A 22120-nucleotide genomic window follows, 5' to 3' on the forward strand; every position below is an offset into this window, starting at 1 on the left:
TAAATGACCGCAATAACGGTTCCCCAACGCAGAAGTAACACAGTCGATCAGTCACTGTGATCGAATTAGCCAAAGGAAACCATGGTCGTGTTCAGTAGGGCACACCGTAGCAAAAAGTTTTGCAACGCAAAGTGACAATATGTGTTGTTATTGGACGAGTTTCGGTAGTACCCATTGCCAAAACGTTTCTTCCCTACAGAATACAAGCCAGATTCCGCTGCTCTCCTCTGGACCATAGTACTACAGTGAGAAATATACCATCCAAAGGGGTAGCAATCAGAGGTAGAGCTGTCTAACCTCCGCTAACCAGGAACACCTAACTAAACAGCATGCAGGACAGGATCATTAGGGAAGTGATTTGCAGCATAACTACAGACATGCTGGATTCCAGACAGCAGGCCCCAGCGGGCTATAGGGGAGATAATGCACAGGGCTGGCCTGACCTGTAATATCAAAGCCTGCTAAGAACACTCACAGTGACAGGGTCAGTGCTTCCACATGGCGGGAGTCTCCCTTCATTGTTTACCCTATGGGCCCCAGAATGGAATTCCCAGAACTCTTTTCACCTTGTGTATGTAGAGAAGTCATTCTTCTTACTGACTTGACCATAGAAATAGAATTACTAGAACGGACATTCCCATTCAAGTCAGCGTTCTGTAATGGGTGGGCCAGCGGCCATATTGAGTGTGGTCTACCCCTTGTGTAATTCTATTTCTTTGGACTTGTGACACTAGTCTAGACCGAACACTATGGCCACTAGAGAAGATGTTAATTGAACGTTATGTGCTGAGTCTGTCTCCTCATGCTAAATGGAATGGAGTGGGTGGGGCTGGACTGATGGGGTTAATGTTCTGATATATAGGGCCTCTTAGTCTGATCAATTCACTCTAATAATGAGACAGCTACAAATGCATTCTGCGTCCCAAATAGCACCCTATCCTCTATATAGTGAACAAAGCATTGCACAATGGATGGTCAAGTGCATGAGTTTTTCCACATTTTGTTATGTTACAGCCTTATTCTAAAGTTTATTAAATAAATAAAAAATCCTCAGCAAAAAAAAAAAACAGAAATACATGATATACTTGGGTATTCAGACCCTTTGCTAAGAGACTCGAAATTGAGCTCAGGTTCATCCTGTTTCCATTGATCATCCTTGACATATTCCGACAACTTGATTGGAGTTCACCTGTGGTAAATTCAATTGATTGGAGTTCACCTGTGGTAAATTCAATTGATTGGAGTTCACCTGTGGTAAATTCAATTGATTGGACATGATTTGGAAAGGCACACAAATCAAATCACCTGTCTATACAAGTCCCACAGTTGACAGCGCATGTAAGAGGAAAAACCAAGCCATGAGGTTGAAAGAATAGTTCGTAGAGCTCTGAGACAGGATTGTGTCGAGGCACAGATCTGGGAAGGTTACTAAAACATTTCTGCAGCATTGAAGGTCCCCAAGAACACAGTGGCCTCCATCATTCTTAAATGGAAGAAGTTTGGAACCACCAAGACTCTTCCTAGAGCTGGCTGCCTGGCCAAACTGAGCAATCGGGGGAGAAGGGCCTTGGTGAGGGAGGTGACCAAGAACCTCATGGTCACTGACAGAGCTCCAGAGTTCCTCTGTGGAAATGGGAGAACGTTCCAGAAGGACAACCATCTCTGCAGCACTCTACCAATCAGGCCTTTATGGTAGAGTGGCCAGACGGAAGCCACTCCTCAGTAAAACGCACATGACAGCCGCTTGGAGTTTCCCAAAAGGCAACCCTCAGACCATGAGAAACAAGATTCTCTGGTCTGATAAAACCATGATTGAACTCTTTGGCCTGAATGCCAAGCGTCACGTTTGGAAGATTCCTGGCACCATACCTACAGTTAAGCATGGTGGTGGAAGCATCATGGAGATGTTTTTCAGTGGGAGGGACTTGAGGCCTACTCAGGATCGAGGAAAAGAAGAATGGAACAAAGTACAGAGAGATTACTGATGAAAATCTGCTCCAGAGCGCTCAGGACCACAGACTGGGGGTTAAGGTTCACCTTCCAACAAGACAAAGACCTTAAGAACACAGCCAAGACAACGCAGGAGTGGCTTTGGGACAAGTCTCTGAATGTCCTTGAGTGGCCCAGTCAGAGCCTGGACTTGAACCCGATCTAACATCTCTGGAGAGACCTGAAAATAGCTATGCAGCAACGCTCCCCATCCAACCTGACAGAGCTTGAGAGGATCTGCAGAGAAGAATGAGAGAAACTCCCCAAATACAGGTGTGCCAATCTTGTAGCGTCATACCCAAGAAGACCCAAGACTGTAATTGCTGCCAAAGGTGCTTCAACAAATGATTGAGTAAAAAAGTATTAAAAAAACTGTTTTCGTTTTGTCATTATGGGGTAATTGTGTGTAGATGGATGAGGGGAAAAAATTCTTTAATCAATTTCAGAACAAGGCTGTAATGTAACAAAATGTGGAAAAAGTCAGGGGGTCTGTATACTTTCTGAAGGCACTCTATATGCACAGGGAGCATAATTGAGTTTTCAGCGACATATGTTACCATTTTCCATAATTTGGCAATCAGTATGGCAGAGAAAAAAAAAATCTAAGAACACAAAATGACTGTTGATTACTATGTGGTTGTGTAAGACGTTGGTTATTCTGTTATTTAGAAATCAATTGTGATGGCAATTATGTCTGACTCCCTTCAATGGTGCGGTCATGGGAACAGGGTAACTTTGCTTTCTATCAGTAATGTAAATAAACAATGTGATGGTATTATCAAGGACTTTAAATCGGCAATCAGCAGTTGAAACAAAGTGATTTGGTAAAAAGCGGAGTGTAGGGGCTGGAGAAATGTGACCGCTCTCAAATTCAGACAGCTCTGGATGCAAGGACGAACCATCCATGACATCAAATGTATAGTTGAAACCATGTTTTGAGGCTATGTAGCGTTTGTTACAGTTACATTGTTTACAAACATTGGAGAAAAACAAGCTTATATTTCGGGTTCTGATGGGGTACGACAGCTGAACTAAGCTCATGTGGCATTTAGAAGTAATATTCTTCAACAATCAATGGGTACATATTTATAAGTGGAAAAAAAATGGATGAAGCAACTGCAGATTGCTCCTTTAATGACTATGCCTGAGTCCAAAATAGCACCCTATTCCCCTAAGGCGCTGGGCAGTAGTGTACTATACAGGGAATAGGGTGCCATTTGGGACACAACCGATATGTACATGCTTGACTGTGTAGAGCAACAAAAAAAGCCCTTCCCCACACACATGGCACACTCAGTGTCTCAAAACAAGACCAAGCTTTTTATTTGATTCATCATCATCACCTCTAAATGAAGCCCAGGGCTCGTACGCATGAATCGTCTCAGAGTAGGAGTGCTGATCTAGGATCAGTTCTGCATTTTAGATCACAGTGAATGATCCCAGCTCAGTACTCCGAATCTGATACACCTGATTCACACAGCCCCAGAGGTCAAATGGAGTCTGTTCATGAGCTCTCCGTTTACAACTGTTAGAAAACTCATTCAAATCAATCCTTAGACAACGCCATACAAAAGATTAGAAAAACGGTACATGTTGACAGTCTAAAAACAACATCACAAGTATATAGAGGCCTAAGAGACGAAAATTGAATTAGTACAAATGTACTTCATAACAACGTATAGGAGTAATACAGACAAATATTTAAATATACACAGCAGTGGTTATAGGACAAAAGACAGGACACAACAATATATACATATTCTAGAAATATTAAAAAGTAGTGACTTTCAAACATTAGGCAAATTATTTTGCTGATCATTCATAATTTGACGTTGTAACAGACAGAATGTAAAATGTATACTTAAGGCATACTGCTGGTGTGGAAGAATAGGACATAGTGCAGTCTTTACCTAGGAACCAGAGACCTTCAATTACATCATAGAAAGGTATTCTGTAAGAATTATCAAGGCATTTCCAATGTTTTCCAATTGTAATTGCTTGAATTATCACTCATCCTATTTTGGTGGCCATGCCAACAAAAGAGTACAAATTCAAAAAAATCCACAACGCCCGAACCTCTTCTCTAAAAAGGCACAGTTAAAAACCGACAATTGCGAGGGTGCTTTTTTGGCACACAGAAAGCACCCCCGCAATCAGACACACAGACAGGAGTCCATTGGTCCTTGAGAAGGTGGGCGGGTCCTTGTTTTGTGAGAGACAGACAGACAGACCAACAGATGGCATTGATGGCAGATGGGATGAGAAGGGTGGTGCGACGGGGTTGGTGGTCGTGACGGGTGGGGTTAGAGGTCAGGTGAGCGTGCCAGAGGGTCACATGCTCCTAGACGCATGCAGGTGGAGATGTTGGTTGCAACCAAAAAGGCACCCTATTTTCCATGTAGTGCACTACTTTTAACCAGGTCCAATAGGCCTCTAGCCAAAAGTAGCGCACTAAATAGGGAATAGGATGCCATTTGGGACTTAACCGTTGTTTGAAGAGTTATTGGGTCGTTCCATATGATTTGAAACCCTTTCTGCATCCTTTTTGATTTGAATTGAACCTTTCATACATGTTTGCGGAGGTAGACTTTTCGGACCTGAATGCCAAAACATTCAGGAGACCATTTTGCATACCGCACCGTAACATGAGAAATCCATGTTTTCATCACTGAAAAAGAAAAAATGTTGAGTTTGATATGATTTAAAAGCTTACAAACAGGATTGTCAAAGTATTTTATAATTTTCACTTTGAGCACTTCTGGGTCACTCCACAAAGAGTGCCTTTTGCGTGCATCCCTTTGATATTTTATGTAGAAGTTGTGCGCCAATATTGTATTTTAAAAGCCTGTTATATTAAATTAAGTGCTCTTTAATATATACCACATGGATAATTAAATAAATCTGATTTTTAATATTAATAAAACACTAACGTACCAAAATTCAGCATTTTGACATGTCCCTCCATACACCCTCTGACTTCTAAGAAGATTTTTTACCCATTTTACCCCAACATTTCTCCACTTAACACTAACATTTCTACACGTTTTCACCATCATTCTAAAGCCCTAGTTATATAGTTGCTGTGACAAAGTAATTTCTGAATATTATTATTCATTTGATGTTAGTGATTATTTTAAAAGGTCAACCCTGTTACACTGAACTCTCGTTTTAATATGGTAAAGAAGATAAAAAAAGACTTTGAACTAATAGTCAAATCATAGTGTAAAAGCAGATGAGCTGGTCCTACTCATCTTCTGGTGCATTGTGGTAGAGAAATGAGCGGGTTGAGCACAACACCCTTTAACCAAAATAGATAAATAGACAGGCTAGAAATGTTTTAAAAAATACAAAAATTGTGAAGCTAGAATGACATTTTCCCTCCCCGTTGGACACAACAAGCTTCCATTCCCCCTGTCACAAGTGTATTTATGGCTGATTTAAGATGAAGTCGCCAAACTTGTTACGGTCGTTGAAATCATATGGAACAACCCTATTAGAGAAGAGCCTGGGTTAGGTGGGAGACTCAGAGGAGTTAATGAGAAGAAGCTCCACAGGCCGAGCTCGTTCAGTCAGTGTCATACTGGACAGTCCATACTCAGGGCTGGCCCCGGTGGTTGTGAGGTTAGTCGTAGTAGGAGGCTCCACGATGTAGCCAGCTAGCCAGCCAGCTAGCCAGGGTATTAGCAGCCCTCCTAGGCTGGCAGTGGTGGGGAGGTTGGTGGTGGTTAGTGAGGGGGGTCCATGGAGGAGGTCCATGGAGAGCCAGGCAGGACCGACCTGGTTCTCAGCCCGGTCTCAGACACTCACCCAGGGCTGCTCGAAGCTGTAGGTGCGTCTCCGGTCGTCAGGGTCGTCGTCTCCCCTGGCCTGCTGGAACTCGTGTCTCAGCCGCTGTATCCGGTCGTGGTTGCTAGGCGCTAGTCTGTTGCTGCAAGGGGTCGAGAGTGAGAGAGGAAATACTACATGAGCATGGTGGTGGCCCATTTGGAACAAGTCGGTGTCTCAAGATGGCACAGCATTTCCTATATAGTACACTACTTTTGACCAGAGCCTACAGTGCATTACATTAGGGAAGAGTGTACCATTTGGGACTGTTTCTATCAGCACAGCTGGGAAATGGTCCAGGCACTGGACTGTAATACACAGTAGAGCAGCGTTTCCCAAACTCGGTCCACAGGACCCCAAGGGGTGCACGTTTCGGCTTGTGCGCTAACACTACACAGCTGATTCAAATCAAAGCTTGATTAGTTGATTATTTGAATCAGCGGTGTAGTGATAGGGCAAAAAAACAAAATGTGCACCAAGGACAGAGTTTCGCAAACCCAGCAGTAAAGCCTCAAACATGAATCAAACTAATGTATACTAATGTATTATTCATAAACATGGAGTATGGTGTCCCTAATGGCACCATATCCCTTATATAGTGCACTACTTTTGACAAGAGCCCTATGACCTGTCAAGAAAATAGGGAGAATTTGGGACACAGGCAAGAACAGAGCAAAGTAGTGTGAACAGTCGATAGTCAAGCTACATCCTCAGGCCACACATCACTCACCAACTTCCGTCCATTGTCTCTAAGCACACTCATAAACAACCACGGCCCACTAAAACACATCACCTGGCACGTCTGCATACTTATTGAACTGACCTTGACCAGAGAGAAAGAGGTCCTCTGTAGCTCAGTTGGGGGAGCATGGCACTTGCCATGCCAGGATAGAGGGTTCGATTCCTGGGACCACCCATACGTAAAATGTATGCATGCATGATTGTAAGTCGTTTTGGATACAAGTCTCTGCTAAATGGCATATATTAAATATCTGAATTATACAGTAAGGCAGCCCAGAAGCAGGGATGAAGATTGGAGTGGTTGCGGTGACCGTATTTCCGCCACACCGGCAGTCAGGACGACAATAAAATTCCATGTGAATTGTTAAGTCACAGTAATCTCCTCTTATGCACTCTGGACATGCTTAGGTAGTACCCAATTTGCTTGAAAATAAAAGAGAGCTGCACACTCTAGGAGCTCAGATGCAAAAATGTAATACCAACGTTTCGACAGCCAAACTGTCTTCATCAGTGTGGTAACCAATTTGCTAACTACCATCAGGTGCTCAGGGCTCTATTGTTCCTCCATTAAGTCCTAATGCCCTGGTACTCAGGGCTCTATTGTTCCGCCATTAAGTCCTAATGGCCTGGTACTCAGGGCTCTATTGTTCCTCCATTAGGTCCCTAATGGTCTGGTACTCAGGGCTCTGTTCTTCCTCCATTAGGTCCTAATGCCTTGTACTCAGGGCTCTGTTCTTCTTCCATTAAGTCCTAATGGCCTGGTACTCAAGGCTCTGTTCTTCCTCCATTAGGTCCTAATGGTCTGGTATTCAGGGCTCTGTTCTTCCTCCATTAGGTCCTAATGGTCTGGTTCTCAGGGCTCTATTGTCCCTCCATTAGGTCCTAATGGTCTGGTTCTCAGGGCTCTATTGTCCCTCCATTAGGTCCTAATGGTCTGGTTCTCAGGGCTCTATTGTCCCTCCATTAGGTCCTAATGGTCTGGTTCTCAGGGCTCTATTGTCCCTCCATTAGGTCCTAATGGTCTGGTACTCAGGGCTCTGTTCTTCCTCCATCAGGTCCTAATGGTCTGGTACTCAGGGCTCTGTTGTTCCTCTAACCACTCTGACAGTAATGCAAGTACAATCAAAAATCACATCAAACACAGTATGGTGCTTTTAAAACTCAGCTCACTGTGATTGATTTGAAGAAAGAAGTTTAACAACAGGTTGAAACAGGATAAAACATGGTTATTGTGGATGTTGTTTCAAAGCCCAACACAACGAAATGGACAGCACATTCAACACCCATACGCATATTAATTCGACACCCATACGCATATTAATTCGACACCCATACGCATATTAATTCGACACCCATACGCATATTAATTCGACACCCATACGCATACTAGTTCAACACCCATACGCATATTAATTGGACACCCATACGCATACTAGTTCAACACCCATACGCATATTAATTCGACACCCATACGCATACTAGTTCAACACCCATACGCATATTAATTCAACACCCATACGCATACTAGTTCAACACCCATACGCATATTAATTCGACACCCATACGCATACTAGTTCAACACCCATACGCATATTAATTCAACACCCATACGCATATTAATTCAACACCCATACGCATACTAGTTCAACACCCATACGCATATTAATTCGACACCCATACGCATACTAGTTCAACACCCATACGCATATTAATTCAACACCCATACGCATATTAATTCGACACCCATACGCATACTAGTTCAACACCCATACGCATATTAATTCGACACCCATACGCATACTAGTTCAACACCCATACGCATATTAATTCGACACCCATACGCATACTAGTTCAACACCCATACGCATATTAATTCGACACCCATACGCATACTAGTTCAACACCCATACGCATATTAATTCGACACCCATACGCATACTAGTTCAACACCCATACGCATATTAATTCGACACCCATACGCATACTAGTTCAACACCCATACGCATATTAATTCGACACCCATACGCATACTAGTTCAACACCCATACGCATATTAATTCGACACCCATACGCATACTAGTTCAACACCCATACGCATATTAATTCGACACCCATACGCATACTAGTTCAACACCCATACGCATATTAATTCAACACCCATACGCATACTAGTTCAACACCCATACGCATATTAATTCGACACCCATACGCATACTAGTTCAACACCCATACGCATATTAATTCAACACCCATACGCATATTAATTCAACACCCATACGCATATTAATTCAACACCCATACGCATACTAGTTCAACACCCATACGCATATTAATTCAACACCCATACGCATATTAATTCAACACCCATACGCATACTAGTTCAACACCCATACGCATATTAATTCAACACCCATACGCATACTAGTTCAACACCCATACGCATATTAATTCGACACCCATACGCATACTAGTTCAACACCCATACGCATATTAATTCGACACCCATACGCATACTAGTTCAACACCCATACTGTGACGGCCCTGAATTTTTCTGAACCGTCTCAGTGCAGCTCCTTCCAATAGGGCGCTTTCCCTTTAATTCCCAATTAAATAGCCAGTATCAGCTGCACGAAAGTGGGGTTTTGTGATGGAGACGTGACTGAGGATGTGTTCAACCCTCAGTTCCCGAAGCTTCTCTATTCCGTTGTTTTGTTGCCGTTAAACGTGTGTTTTGTTGCCTAATAGAGTTTTACCCAGGATCGGATCCACTCTTTGCGTCCCTGGACTACACCTCCTCCGTTCTTCGTGGCCTTTCTCCGCTGGAGATCTATTGGCGGATTGGATTGTCTGACTGACCGACTGACTACCACCTTTTTGTATACGGTATTTCATTTGTTTGGATGTGATGTATACTGTGATTTGTGTAGTTAGTGGTAGTTGAGGACTTAATTAAGAGTTGATCCGCTTTAAGGTTCTGTGGTAAAGTAATTGTTATATTGATTGTATGTTTAATACTGGGTTTACGCTACACGGAACGAACGGACAAACATCGCGTGACAAAAGTCACTTGAGTTCACTGAACTCCTTTACCGGGCAGGACTCTTTTTAGGCCCGAGGTACAGGACATTTCTGGAGGAACCAGAACTCATTGTGATATTATTATATATGTGTGTAATCATTGTTGTTGCTAATACAACCCACACAACAGAATATAATTGTTTTTGAAGTTCTTTTCAATGTTTTAAGGGTTTATGAAAAGTTTATTTCCATCCTGACTTTTACATACGTCCTTTGTATTGGTGTAGACTTGACGGACCAGATGGGACTCATTCCCACCCAAACTAAAAGGAGAAACTAATGTTTTCTCTGGTAGGCACAACCTACCTGGCACCCCTATAAATAATAACCTCAAGTCAAAACCGTTACATAAAAAATGGCACCCCAGATGGGACAGCTCAACATTGAGAACTAACCAAAGCAAATATTTTGTGTGGAATTAAAACAATGGATTCACCCCAAGATAATGTGCTCATCCATGTCATACCTGTCAATGGGAATACACAGGGCCATTCTGACCATCAAGCTGACAACACAAATCATAATGTGAATGGAGATAATGGAGTTGATTTGGGCCAGAGCCCTGGGAATCTGAATGCCCGGCCTGAGCCACAGGCCACAGGAGGTCTAACCAGTTACTCACTTATTGACATGGATCTGTGTGGAAGTACTGAGCTAGCCCTCCCTCTGACACCCAACCTTCCTCCATTGTCTGGTTTATCTCCAGAGGTTGTAGTCTTACAACTTCAAGGTGACATCCTTGATATTCGTCGGACTCAACAACATCTCCAAACTCTTATCCACCATAATTTCAAATGTCTGAGGGAAGAGCAACAACAGAGTGCCATGGAATTCAGAAACTCACTGAGCACTCTAACCCACATGCTGACAGAGCTCAGTGAGAGTGGAAGACGGGAAATTACTGGTGCCCTGGACAGGCAGTTTGACTACCAACGAAACCAACTCACTGCCACTCTCCAATGGCGCCTGCAACATCACCACACTGAGGTCCTCAAGGACGTTAATTCTGTTTTTTCTCCCATGGTTAACACTGTAGGCCACTTGCAGAGAGAACTCTCTAATTGTGTTAAAATGTTGGATGACGTGTCTGTGGACATGGCCTCCATTAGGCACAACTCCTTACACAGAGTTTCTCTGGTGTCCACTTCTGTTCAGACCACTGAGGGCCAAGCTAGCACCTCTGAACAGCCAAGACAAGGCCATGCTACAGTCACCACTGTCGATGGACTGGTTCGCTTGGGACAGCAGTTTGAGAAGGACAGAGAATGCCAACAGCAATATGACCAGAGAAAGAAACAGACACCCAAACAGTTGCCCAAGACAGACCATCAACAACAGCCAGAGTCTCCAGCCAAGACCTCTCTCATGTTCTGTTGGAGATGTAGCCAAAAGGGACATTCTTCAGCTAGATGTCCAAGACCGTATCAAGTAAACCCTTCCAGAAACCACAAATCACAACAGGCCAACACACCTAACTCTCTTCGCAGCAATGACCATCCTTCTCTGGGTGCTTTAACCAGAGCTGAAACCCCAAGAGTCACTGCCTACGCCCCCATCGACATCCCCTTCCTTTCAGTTAATACCGCACCAATCAGAAGCTAAAAAGTTACATGATTGGGGTTCAAATGTGGCACTCTTCTCTGCCGTTGCTCCGGTACCACTAACCCTTGATAATCCTTCTGACGATCTCCTTTTACAGGCTGTGAGAAGAGCTCAGCTGGAACAGCCAGAGGAGTTACGGCTGTTGGAACAGCTGCAGAATAATGCTGATGTATGTACTTCAAAGCTAGGACGCACCGGGCTCCTGAAGCACAAAATATTCCTTACACAGGAAATGCCGATCAAGCAAAAGCCTTATCGTTTGTCCCCAGCGAAGCTAATCATCCAAAAGGGACTCATAAATGATATGTTGGCACAAGATATAATAGAACGTTCCTCCTCTCCCTGGGCTGCTCCTGTTGTCCTCATCCCAAAAAGACTGGTGGTCTTAGATTTTGTGTGGACTATAGGAAGACCAACAATGTTTCCCAGACTGATGCCTATCCTCTTCCCACCATCCATGAGATCCTGGAGTCATTGTCTGGCGCTGTTGTGTTCACTACCCTTGACCTCAATAGTGGTTATTGGCAGGTTGAGATGGACCAGGAAAGCAAGGACAAGACTGCGTTTGTCTGTGCCGAGGGCTTGTTTTCCTTTAAGGTGATGCCCTTTGGATTAAAGAATGCCCCTGCCACTTTCCAAAGACTCATGGAGATTGCGTTAGGTGAGCTCAAAGGGAAGATCTGTTTCGTCTACCTGGACGATATAATTATCTACTCTCAGAACAGAGAAAGACACTTTCAAGATCTTCAAGCAGTGTTGGACAAGCTAAGAGAAGCTGGTCTGACCTTAAATATGAAGAAGAGCAACTTCTGCCAAACCTCCCTGAAGTTCCTTGGCCATATTGTGTCTTTCGACGGCATTCATGTGGATTCTGAAAAGACAAAGGCTGTACAAGACTTCCCTGTGCCAACCACACTCAAGGCCCTTCAACGGTTCCTTGGTATGGCTGGATGGTACCATCGGTTTGTGTCGAACTTCTCCCAGGTGGCAGAACCCCTCAACGCGATGAAGCGAAAAGGAGCGAAATTCCAATGGACGGCAAAGTGCCAGACTTCCTTTGAAACCCTGAAACGACATCTCGTCACACCTCCCATTTTAGGTCATCCCAACTTTGATTGCCCTTTTGTTGTTTACACTGATGCAAGTGATGTTGGACTTGGTGCTGTCCTAGTCCAACAGACTGGACTTGGCACTGAAGAAGTGCTAGCGTTCGCCAGTCGGACATTGAATGGAGCAGAACGGAACTACTCCACAACAGAGCAAGAGTGCCTTGCAGTGGTCTGGGCTTTGGAAAAGTGGAGGTACTACTTGGAGGGTAGACACTTCACTGTGGTCACTGACCATTCCTCCCTTGTGTGGGTGTTCAAGACCAACAAACCAAGCACCAGACTCATAAGATGGGCTCTACGGTTGCAAGAATTCACCTTTGCAGTGGAATACAGGAAAGGAAAATACAACACTGTTCCAGATGCCTTGTCCAGAGCTCCTACTTGTGATAACGGTGGCCCTGATCTTACATGTGCTACTGTCCTGTCAAGCAGTCGAGACTCGCCCAAAACAGACTTTCCCATCTCTGATGAGGCAATATGGAAAGCTCAACAGGATGATCCAGAAGTACAGGCTTTGTACCAGACTATCCTGGAAGATGGAGAAAAGATAGTCAATCCTACCACAAAGCTGACCATCATTGAAGATAAAGTCTACCGAGTCGTACAACTACCTCACAGAACACTCTACCAAATGTACATACCGGACACTCTACGCCTACAACTGCTTCAACATTTCCATGAAGACCCATTAGCTGGTCATTTGGGCAGGTTCAAAACTTACAAGCGGTTGCAAGCGTTACTCTACTGGCCACATCTGAGCATGGATGTGAAGTCACACATCCGAAATTGTCAGGTTTGTCAAATGTACAAACCAGAAGGTAGAAAGCCTGCTGGCAAGTTGCAGCAAACGGTGGTTACCCGACCTTGGGAAATGTTAGGAGTGGATTTGATGGGTCCATTTCCTAGAAGCTCCAATCAGAATGTGTACATACTTGTTTTTGTTGATTACTATTCAAAGTGGGTGGAACTCTTTTCCCTGCGTCAGGCCACAGCAAGGACCGTCTCTAACATCCTTACGAAAGAGATCCTGACTCGCTGGGGAGTGCCTGATTACATCTTGTCTGATCGAGGTTCCCAATTTGTCTCTGATCTCTTTGAGGAGACCTGCCAAAGATGGAACCTGAGGCAGAAGTTGACCACGGCCTATCACCCACAGACCAATCTCACTGAGAGAGTAAATCGAACCTTGAAGACAATGATTGCTTCCTATGTAGGGACCCAGCACAAACACTGGGACAAGCACCTTCATGAGTTTCGATTTGCCCTGAATTCTGCTGTGCAAGAGTCCACTGGAGTCACACCTGCAGAGCTGAACCTAAGTCGTCCTCTCCGAGGACCCTTGGATATGGTGCTACAGCCCCAGCAGCTTACTCCAGACGCTGCTTGCTATGACCAGGTAGGCCATCTCCATGACTTGAGAGCTCTTGTCTCAAAGAACATGATCCAGGCTCGACTCAAGCAGAAGAGAAATTATGATAAGAACAGACGAGACATGCAGTTCCAGCTTCGTGATCGGGTGTGGCTTCGCTCTCATCCTTACTCGAAAGCTGAACAATTCTTCTCGGCCAAGCTCGCTCCTAAATGGCAAGGACCATATAGGATTGTGGAGCAGATGGGCCCTTTGAACTACCGAGTGGTGAAAGAGGACACAGGTGAAGATATGCGCATCGTCCATGTCTCACGCCTTAAGGCCTGTTACCCCTCGGCTGAGGAATTGGAGGCGATTGAGCGCCGCAAGGTCCTGGATATCTTTGAAGAGGATAGTGAGGATACTTTTCTCGGATTCCCAGGCTCTGTTGTTCCTCTAACCACTCTGACAGTAATGCAAGTACAATCAAAAATCACATCAAACACAGTATGGTGCTTTTAAAACTCAGCTCACTGTGATTGATTTGAAGAAAGAAGTTTAACAACAGGTTGAAACAGGATAAAACATGGTTATTGTGGATGTTGTTTCAAAGCCCAACACAACGAAATGGACAGCACATTCAACACCCATACGCATATTAATTCGACACCCATACGCATATTAATTCGACACCCATACGCATATTAATTCGACACCCATACGCATATTAATTCGACACCCATACGCATATTAATTCGACACCCATACGCATATTAATTCGACACCCATACGCATACTAGTTCAACACCCATACGCATATTAATTCGACACCCATACGCATACTAGTTCAACACCCATACGCATATTAATTGGACACCCATACGCATACTAGTTCAACACCCATACGCATATTAATTCGACACCCATACGCATACTAGTTCAACACCCATACGCATATTAATTCAACACCCATACGCATACTAGTTCAACACCCATACGCATATTAATTCGACACCCATACGCATACTAGTTCAACACCCATACGCATATTAATTCAACACCCATACGCATATTAATTCAACACCCATACGCATATTAATTCAACACCCATACGCATATTAAAGCTTATGCATACACATATACCTATATATGCCAAAGCGTGAAAAAAAAACTGAATTAAAATTGAGATTGTGCTGTTATAAAATACATATTACGCAAGGCAGAAAAACATGACAAAGAAAGTTATTTAAGATGTCTTTGGTACATAATTGGTCTAGCCTTTAGTCCAAATTCAAACAAATTATAGTAATCGCCTTTGAGTGTGGCCTGTATCATTCTGGATGGCCTGGTTACCTTATGCTATTCTCCAATCTTTCTATTCATGATTTGGGAGAGAATGTCGAGGCCTAGCGGCTAGGCTAAATAACCGGAGTGGTCTATCCAGCATAAGTCGGACAGTGACCTCCATTTGCTATTGGAGTGCATACGGATGACCTTTTCCCCTTGCCCCTGTTCCTACCCATTTAATAATAATAACTGTACATATTAGTAAAGACAATATTACACTGAGAATAGTCTGATGGGTGATAATATGATCACTTGATGAGAGAACGGTTTGTGTAGCCTGAGACAGGGAACAGAGCGCAAGCTTTTCTTTGCGACGTTCTTAAATCACCAATAGCCTTTAGCCGTTCCATGAGGCCCCATTACATGTTTTGATTTATACGACATTCAAAGGTTTGTATCTCTCACAAGTTGCCAAATGACTCAATCTAGCGTATAGGATCTGTTTCAAATGATCACTTTTACGCCCAACAGAGCCACTTCATCTGCGCACTCGCTCCGGAAAGGGAAAAATATCCTTTCTATTTTATTCAGCCAAGTTCAATTATATTCTTCTTACTATAAAACCATATGATATAAAATAACAGCACAGGACTTATGAGCATAACTTGTCTGCTAAACGAACAAGCCTACAGCATGCGGCATAGCCTTGATAACATCCAGTAGACCGACTCATACTCTGTCCTTCTGATATACATTTTCTCCATTATGTTTCTTTAGAGCTGACTAAATAAAATGCTGGATATATATGGTGATGGTATATATGAAACTGATTCATTGGACTTGTTAAATGTAGATGTTCCACAGGCACATCAGAGGCTTGTAATGAGCGGAGGCACGGAAATGCCAAATGTGTTTATGTTAATTAGGGTCAATTACCGTGAGACCGGCCCCCTCTTTTAGCATGACAATAAGAGAGGCGGAGAGAGAGAGAGGCGGAGAGAGAGAGAGGCGGAGGGAGAGAGAGAGAGAGAGAGAGAGAGGCGGAGAGAGAGAGAGAGGGGTGGGAGAAAGGACGCCCAGCTATGTACGTGGAGGTCATCTGTGGTCCCCTGGAGTAAAGCTAATTCAAACCCGACTTCTCTGTTAGACTACCACTCTGAACAGCCCTGTCAGGTGACTAGAGAGCATCAGCAGGAGAGAGATCAGAAGTTGACTTTTCAACTTTCAAACACAAGCCAGTAACTTTCCTGGACATCCTTTTATGATCTCTTTAAAGCCCAGCTCTTAAAACTCTCCTGTCTCAGGAGTTCCTATGAAATAGCCTTACAACATCCCAATCATTAACAACAAAGCATTGCTTCCAAAAACCAGACAACTGAAACAGACAGACACATCGAAGGCTGTTTGGGGATCTATGAAACAACCGCAGACGTTATCTCAATCATTTGAAAAAAAAAAAAGCATTGGATCAATACCTAAATCATTACTGACAAACATTGGATCCATAACCACAGAACATATCCATTAAGCCTGTTTAGGGTAGGAAACTGCCATGTGTGATCTGTCAAATCACTGTGATATTTAACTCAGCCATATCCCCTTTGAACACACATGACCCCGGGGCACCATGTGTGACCCCTGCCTATAGGTCACAGCATCATCAGCGTTCAGGATAACAGAATGCCTTTATTAGATATTAGCCTGCCATTCATCTGTTCACAGGTTGCCTCTCAACAGAGCACTGGGCTATTCCTTATGTGGTGCACTACCTATGACCAGGGCCCATTAGTGCATTGTTTGACCAGAGACTAAGTAGGGAATAGGCTGCAATTTGGGAGCACGGTAGGATTTTTAAAAATGTACATTTTCTAAACAGTTATTGCTTAGAATTATAGTTTTGATGCACTGACATTTTTCGTAATACTGGGGCTGGCTAATATTGAACTGGAAAAAGTGTGTGTGTCTCAGTGTGTCTCAGTGTGTGTCAGTGTGTGTGTGTCCCCTACTCTTCCACATCAGAACACTATGAAATGGAACAGAAATGTTTGGATGTTTCAATGTACCCCTCGGTATCACCCAATAAGCCTTTAAACAGGGATTTAAATTATTAAGGAACACAGGATTTTTAAAAGGCTTTCCTTCACTGACAAAAAACTAAATCAACCATAGAAAATAAGAAAATAACAAAAGAGAGATAAGGACATCTCCTGCAGTGAGGTGAGGGAGATTTAACGTTAGATGAGTTTCATCCTATGGACAAGCTCACTCAATATCTGCTGCTGTGTCTGGCCCGAAAGGTCAGCGTTTACAGACTTTGGCCTCTGGGGCTCAATAACAACAGACTGGGCTCCGCATCCCAAACGGCACCCTATTCTTTACGTTTAAATCCCGGGCAGTAAAAGCCATGGGCCCTGGTCAAAAGTAGTGCACTACATAGCAAGCCATTTGGGACTCAGCCTTGGCCTGGCAGGTGACTGGTAAGATATTTATTTCATGTTATGATAGGATGTGCCCTTTAAGTTTTGTCTGTGGCTTTAAGCTTGGTCAGGACTAGGACAGTAAAAGAGGCTACGAACGACTTCAGTAGAACAAAATGATGCCTACAGCCAAAGAAAACAACTTCAATAACACGATTGGCGGCCCAGAGAGTCACACCAGTTTGGAGTGAATAGTAGCCTAGGAATAGGGCCACGGCCTTGACCGGGGCGAGTCGGTGGAGCTGTCCCCCAGGTGCTGACTCACGTCTGTGTGGCTCTGGGTGAACGTAAAGACGTACAGGACTCATTATTTCCACTCAGAATGGACAGCAGATGTTCGCAGCCATAAATCTAAAACCTAAAACTCTGGTTTGGGAGCTACAGAGAAAAGTGACGGGTCAAACTTGGAGCCATTGACCAAAACTCAACTCCTTGAGCTTTGGTCAAAAGGAGCCGTCACATGAGTCACAGATTTGTTTGCGTTGTCTTGCCAACTCCAATGGGTGGCTATGCAACACAAACAGGTAATGACCATAGGAAGTTGGCTAGACAGAACAAACAGATCATGAAACCAGGCTACTGTCACATTGCGGTCGTCCCTATTAATTCTCCCTCCCCAAGGAGGTCAAAATCAAAGGCTGTCTATAGGGGAGCCCCAACAGTAGAATGTAAAGTGCAGTAAATGACAGTAGCAGCTGATCCAAAGGTTCCTAATCCCCTGGATTCAATCCGAATGGCCTCTTTCAGAGCTCCTCTTCCTTCCCACCCCTCAGGACATAACGGGAGCATCTCACAGATAGAAATGGTACAAGAGAGCAACGGAAAACACCCATCCTGATCATATTAATATGTGGGGGAAGTTGGAGACCAGGGTTCTTACTGGACTCCAGTGGGAAGGAAAGAGCACCACTGGGAGCGACGGAGGCTTTACGAATCCATCTCTGGATGAGCAGATCATCCCCGTTCAAATCCCAGGCTGTAAAAGCCAGCTGCTGTTCTGTCAATCTCACCACCAGCAGTCAGCCTATAAGAGGGCTCTTTCCATGCACTGTTCTTACTTGACAAATTAATTACTTTTTTTTTTTTGTCTGTGTTGTGCGTGTAAATTAACGTATGCTATTTTCTTGGCCAAGGCTCACTTGAAATAAATCCTCAAACTAAATGTGGCTTCCCTGGTGAAATGAAATGTAAATACAAAATGAAATAAAAGCAGACCACGGGAGTCGCATAGGATTATGGGATCCTTAGGACGGAGACAGACATTGTTATGATGAAGACCCTTGTGGTGAGTGGTGTGCCCGTGGTTTAGGGGGAACGCAATTAGGGACCTTCCTTCTTAAACTGACAGGAAGTAAACACGTATCTCGTTTGCTGCGTTCACATAGGGAGTCCAATTCTGATATTTTGCCCAATTATTGGCAACAGATCTGATCTGATTGGTCAAAACACCAATTAGTGGCAAAAGATCAGATTTGGGGTACCTGTGTAAAACATAGCCTTTGGCAGACTAGCTCGACAAGAACCACTGTGTGCATTTTGGCCCTCGCTCTACGACATGTTAGAGCACCACCACAAGAAGGGGAAAAAACCTGGTGAAATAAAATCCTTATCATTTTGGTATTTAATTCGGATCCCCATTAGCTGTTGCAATAGCAGTAGCTACTCTTCCTGGAGTCCACACACAACATGAAACATAATACAGAACATCATTAGACAAGAACAGCTCAAGGACAGAACTACATACATTTGAAATGTCACATATAGTCTACATATCAGTACATACAAACAATATCTAGGTCAAATAGGGGAGAGGCGTTGTGCTGCGAGGTGTTGTTTTATCCGTTTTTTGAAAGCAGGTTCGCTGTTTATTTGAGCAATACGAGATGGAAGGGAGTTCCATAATGCTGAAGTGTTCTTGAATTTGTTCTGGATTTGGGGACTGTGAAAAGACCCCTGATGGCATGTCTGGTGGGGTAAGTGTGTGTATCAGTGCTGTGTAACACTGAAAATAATTAGGAATTTTCAACATATGAATGTTTCTTACAAAAGCAAGAAGTGATGTAGTCAGTGTCTCCTCTACTTTTGGCCAATAGAGACTGACATGTATAGTATTGATATAAGCCCTGTGATTAGAGTGAAGAGCAAGAGGTGCTGCTCTGTTCTGGGCCAGCTGCAGTTTTTATAGGTCCTCCTTTGCAGCACCTGACCATGCGACTGGGCAATAATCATGGTAAGATAGAACTCGAGCCTGCGGGACTTGCTTTGTTGAGTGTGGTGTCAAAAAAAGACGAGTATTTCTTTATCAAGGACAGACCTCTTCCCAACCACTGAATCAAAATGTTTTGACCATGACCGTTTACAATCCAAGGTAACACCAAGTCATTTAGTCTCCTCAACTTGTTCAACAACCGCACCATTCATTACCAGATTCAGCAGAGGTCTAGAATTTACGGAATGATTTGTACCAAATACAATGCTCTTATTTTTTTTTAGAGAGATTAAGGACTAGTTTATTATTAGTTATGATTGGTGGGATCATAATCATATTATGGGGCGGTATATATATATATATTACAGTAAGTGCCTTTCTGACAGCCGTGATTGGTCCATTAACTGATTGACTGATTTGAGGTGATGGATGGGGGCTCCCATGGACCCTTGGCCTAGAGAGACAGGAGTGTGGGCGGTGCATTCAGCCATGTTCCACCCAGCCCCTTACTTTTGGCAGCGTCACAAATGTCACCCGCTTCCCTATATCCTACACTACTTTGGGCCCTGGACAAAGGTAGTGAACTATGAAGAGAATAGGGTGCGATTTGGGACGCAGGCTTTATCTCTCTGTTACGACCCCCCCCCACCACCACCACCACCACCATCCATCACACACGACATCTCACCAGTCGATCATGGCCTTGACAGCAGGCCATTATGGCAGAGCTCTATGACTGTGATGGTGCACAGTAGGGGTTGAGCAGTGTTAATACTGTATTCACATGCTCATTTGGCACCTCTATTGTTGCCTGTGCTTTCCAGTGCATTTATCTAGTGATGTGTAACAGATTCCTAGGGCCTGAAGGCTACTGTTCTATGAACGATTTTTGGAGCCCTAGATATTACACTATTGTCTGCTTTGGTGAAACAGTAGACTTTACGTAGCACAATGAAACATGCACGAGACGCACTGTCTGTATGGGACAGCGGGGATCTGAGATACGGCACTGATGAGACATCGATCGCAAGGCATGATTAGAATGCTCCCTTCCTGGTATAAGGAGAGACGGTGTTACCAATGGAGGACATGCAGTCCCATGTATTTGCTTGTCGTAACCCAGCACACCGTTGATAGGTTGGTTTGTAAAGCATGACATTTGGCCAGAAATTAAAAGCAGACCTACACCATGTTACACACATTATTGCTCCTGGCGGCGCCATAAGCCTGAAATGGAAAACCCACTTCACTCTCGCTCTCCACGACGGGACAATTTAGTGAGAGATGGCTACTGTTGGACATTTACATGTGTTTTGGTTCATTGTTGGGTTGTATAGCCATTGCTTTATTTTGCCATTTCATAACTAAACTGGTACACTGAAATGAATAGCTGTGATGACAAAAAAACAAAAAGGTGACATTTTGAATATGGTTGATTAAATAAACATAGCTTTCTAAAAGTAGTAAATAAATCATCACGTTCAAATGACGACTTCTTGATTCATGTTGGGCTGAAATGTCGCCTGCCTTGAATCTTTCAAGGAGCTCCCGTGGAGCTGGGTGGTAGTTGTGCCAGTGTTTGGCCAGGAGAGGCAGAGCCGGTGTCCAAAATGGCACCCTTACATAGAGTACTACTTACGACCACAGCCCTATGGGCCCTATAAAAGGAATAGGGTGCCATTTGGAACGCACAGGGTATTTTATCAGTGTGTGTATGCTCTCTCCGTATTTGATTCTGATGTACACAGATAAAGATGGTTGGCAGTGTGTGTTGGCTCTTGGCCAGAGGCACTGCCCTTTGAGGAGAGGGTATGTTTTGAGCTGCGTCTGCGAACGTTTGGAACGTGCATACAGAGTCTAATTTGGCCTGGTTCATGGACACTAGCCGAATCCATTAGCCTCGGGCCCTCTGGCCCACTGAGCAAGTAGATATATCAAAATACTCTGTTCAGCTGTCTATCTTCCTCTCAATGGAGAACAAACTAGACCAAACACATTATGGCCTGGGTTTCTACCTCAAATGTACTGCATTTGATTGAATAACTCGTCTAGGCCTGTGTTGCGATGACTTTGGTATTGATCAGTCTCTACTGCAAACAAAGACTCAATGCAACTTCATCACTGTAATTATCCCAGATAATCCCGAGGTGGTCTTTTATCCCAGGAAGTAAACTGACATAATGAGTCAAAGAAAATCCCTAGTTTTTAGCGACATCGTGCAGAATACAGACAGAGCCGTACGGAGTGTCTAATCTACATGGAGTATCGACAGGCCCGAAACAGCGGTCTTCGTGAGGACTCAAGGATTTAAAGTACTCTCAGCTCGGTCCCAGTAGCAGATAGTAGGGAGCGTGACTAACATACTGACTAAGGGCATCAGTCAGTGAGTCTCTCAGTGGATGTTTTGAGTAGCGCTCGATCAATACAAATGGATTTATCAGATTTTGCATCTCGC

At 43.8% G+C, this 22120-nt stretch overlaps 1 protein-coding gene across 4 annotated transcripts in view; it reads right to left on the reverse strand.

The window, feature by feature from the left end:
* Window positions 1–22120, reverse strand: part of LOC124009995 (partitioning defective 3 homolog) — a 257276-nt gene that overhangs the window by 16505 nt on the left and 218651 nt on the right. For all 4 annotated transcript variants that reach the window (XM_046322291.1, XM_046322288.1, XM_046322287.1 and 1 more), the window contains one exon: window positions 5797–5917. In XM_046322291.1, the coding sequence (XP_046178247.1) occupies window positions 5797–5917 (121 nt within the window). The remainder of the gene's footprint in view (window positions 1–5796; window positions 5918–22120) is intronic.

The sequence above is a fragment of the Oncorhynchus gorbuscha genome, linkage group LG22 (assembly GCF_021184085.1).
Source record: "Oncorhynchus gorbuscha isolate QuinsamMale2020 ecotype Even-year linkage group LG22, OgorEven_v1.0, whole genome shotgun sequence".
Lineage (NCBI taxonomy): Eukaryota > Metazoa > Chordata > Actinopteri > Salmoniformes > Salmonidae > Oncorhynchus > Oncorhynchus gorbuscha.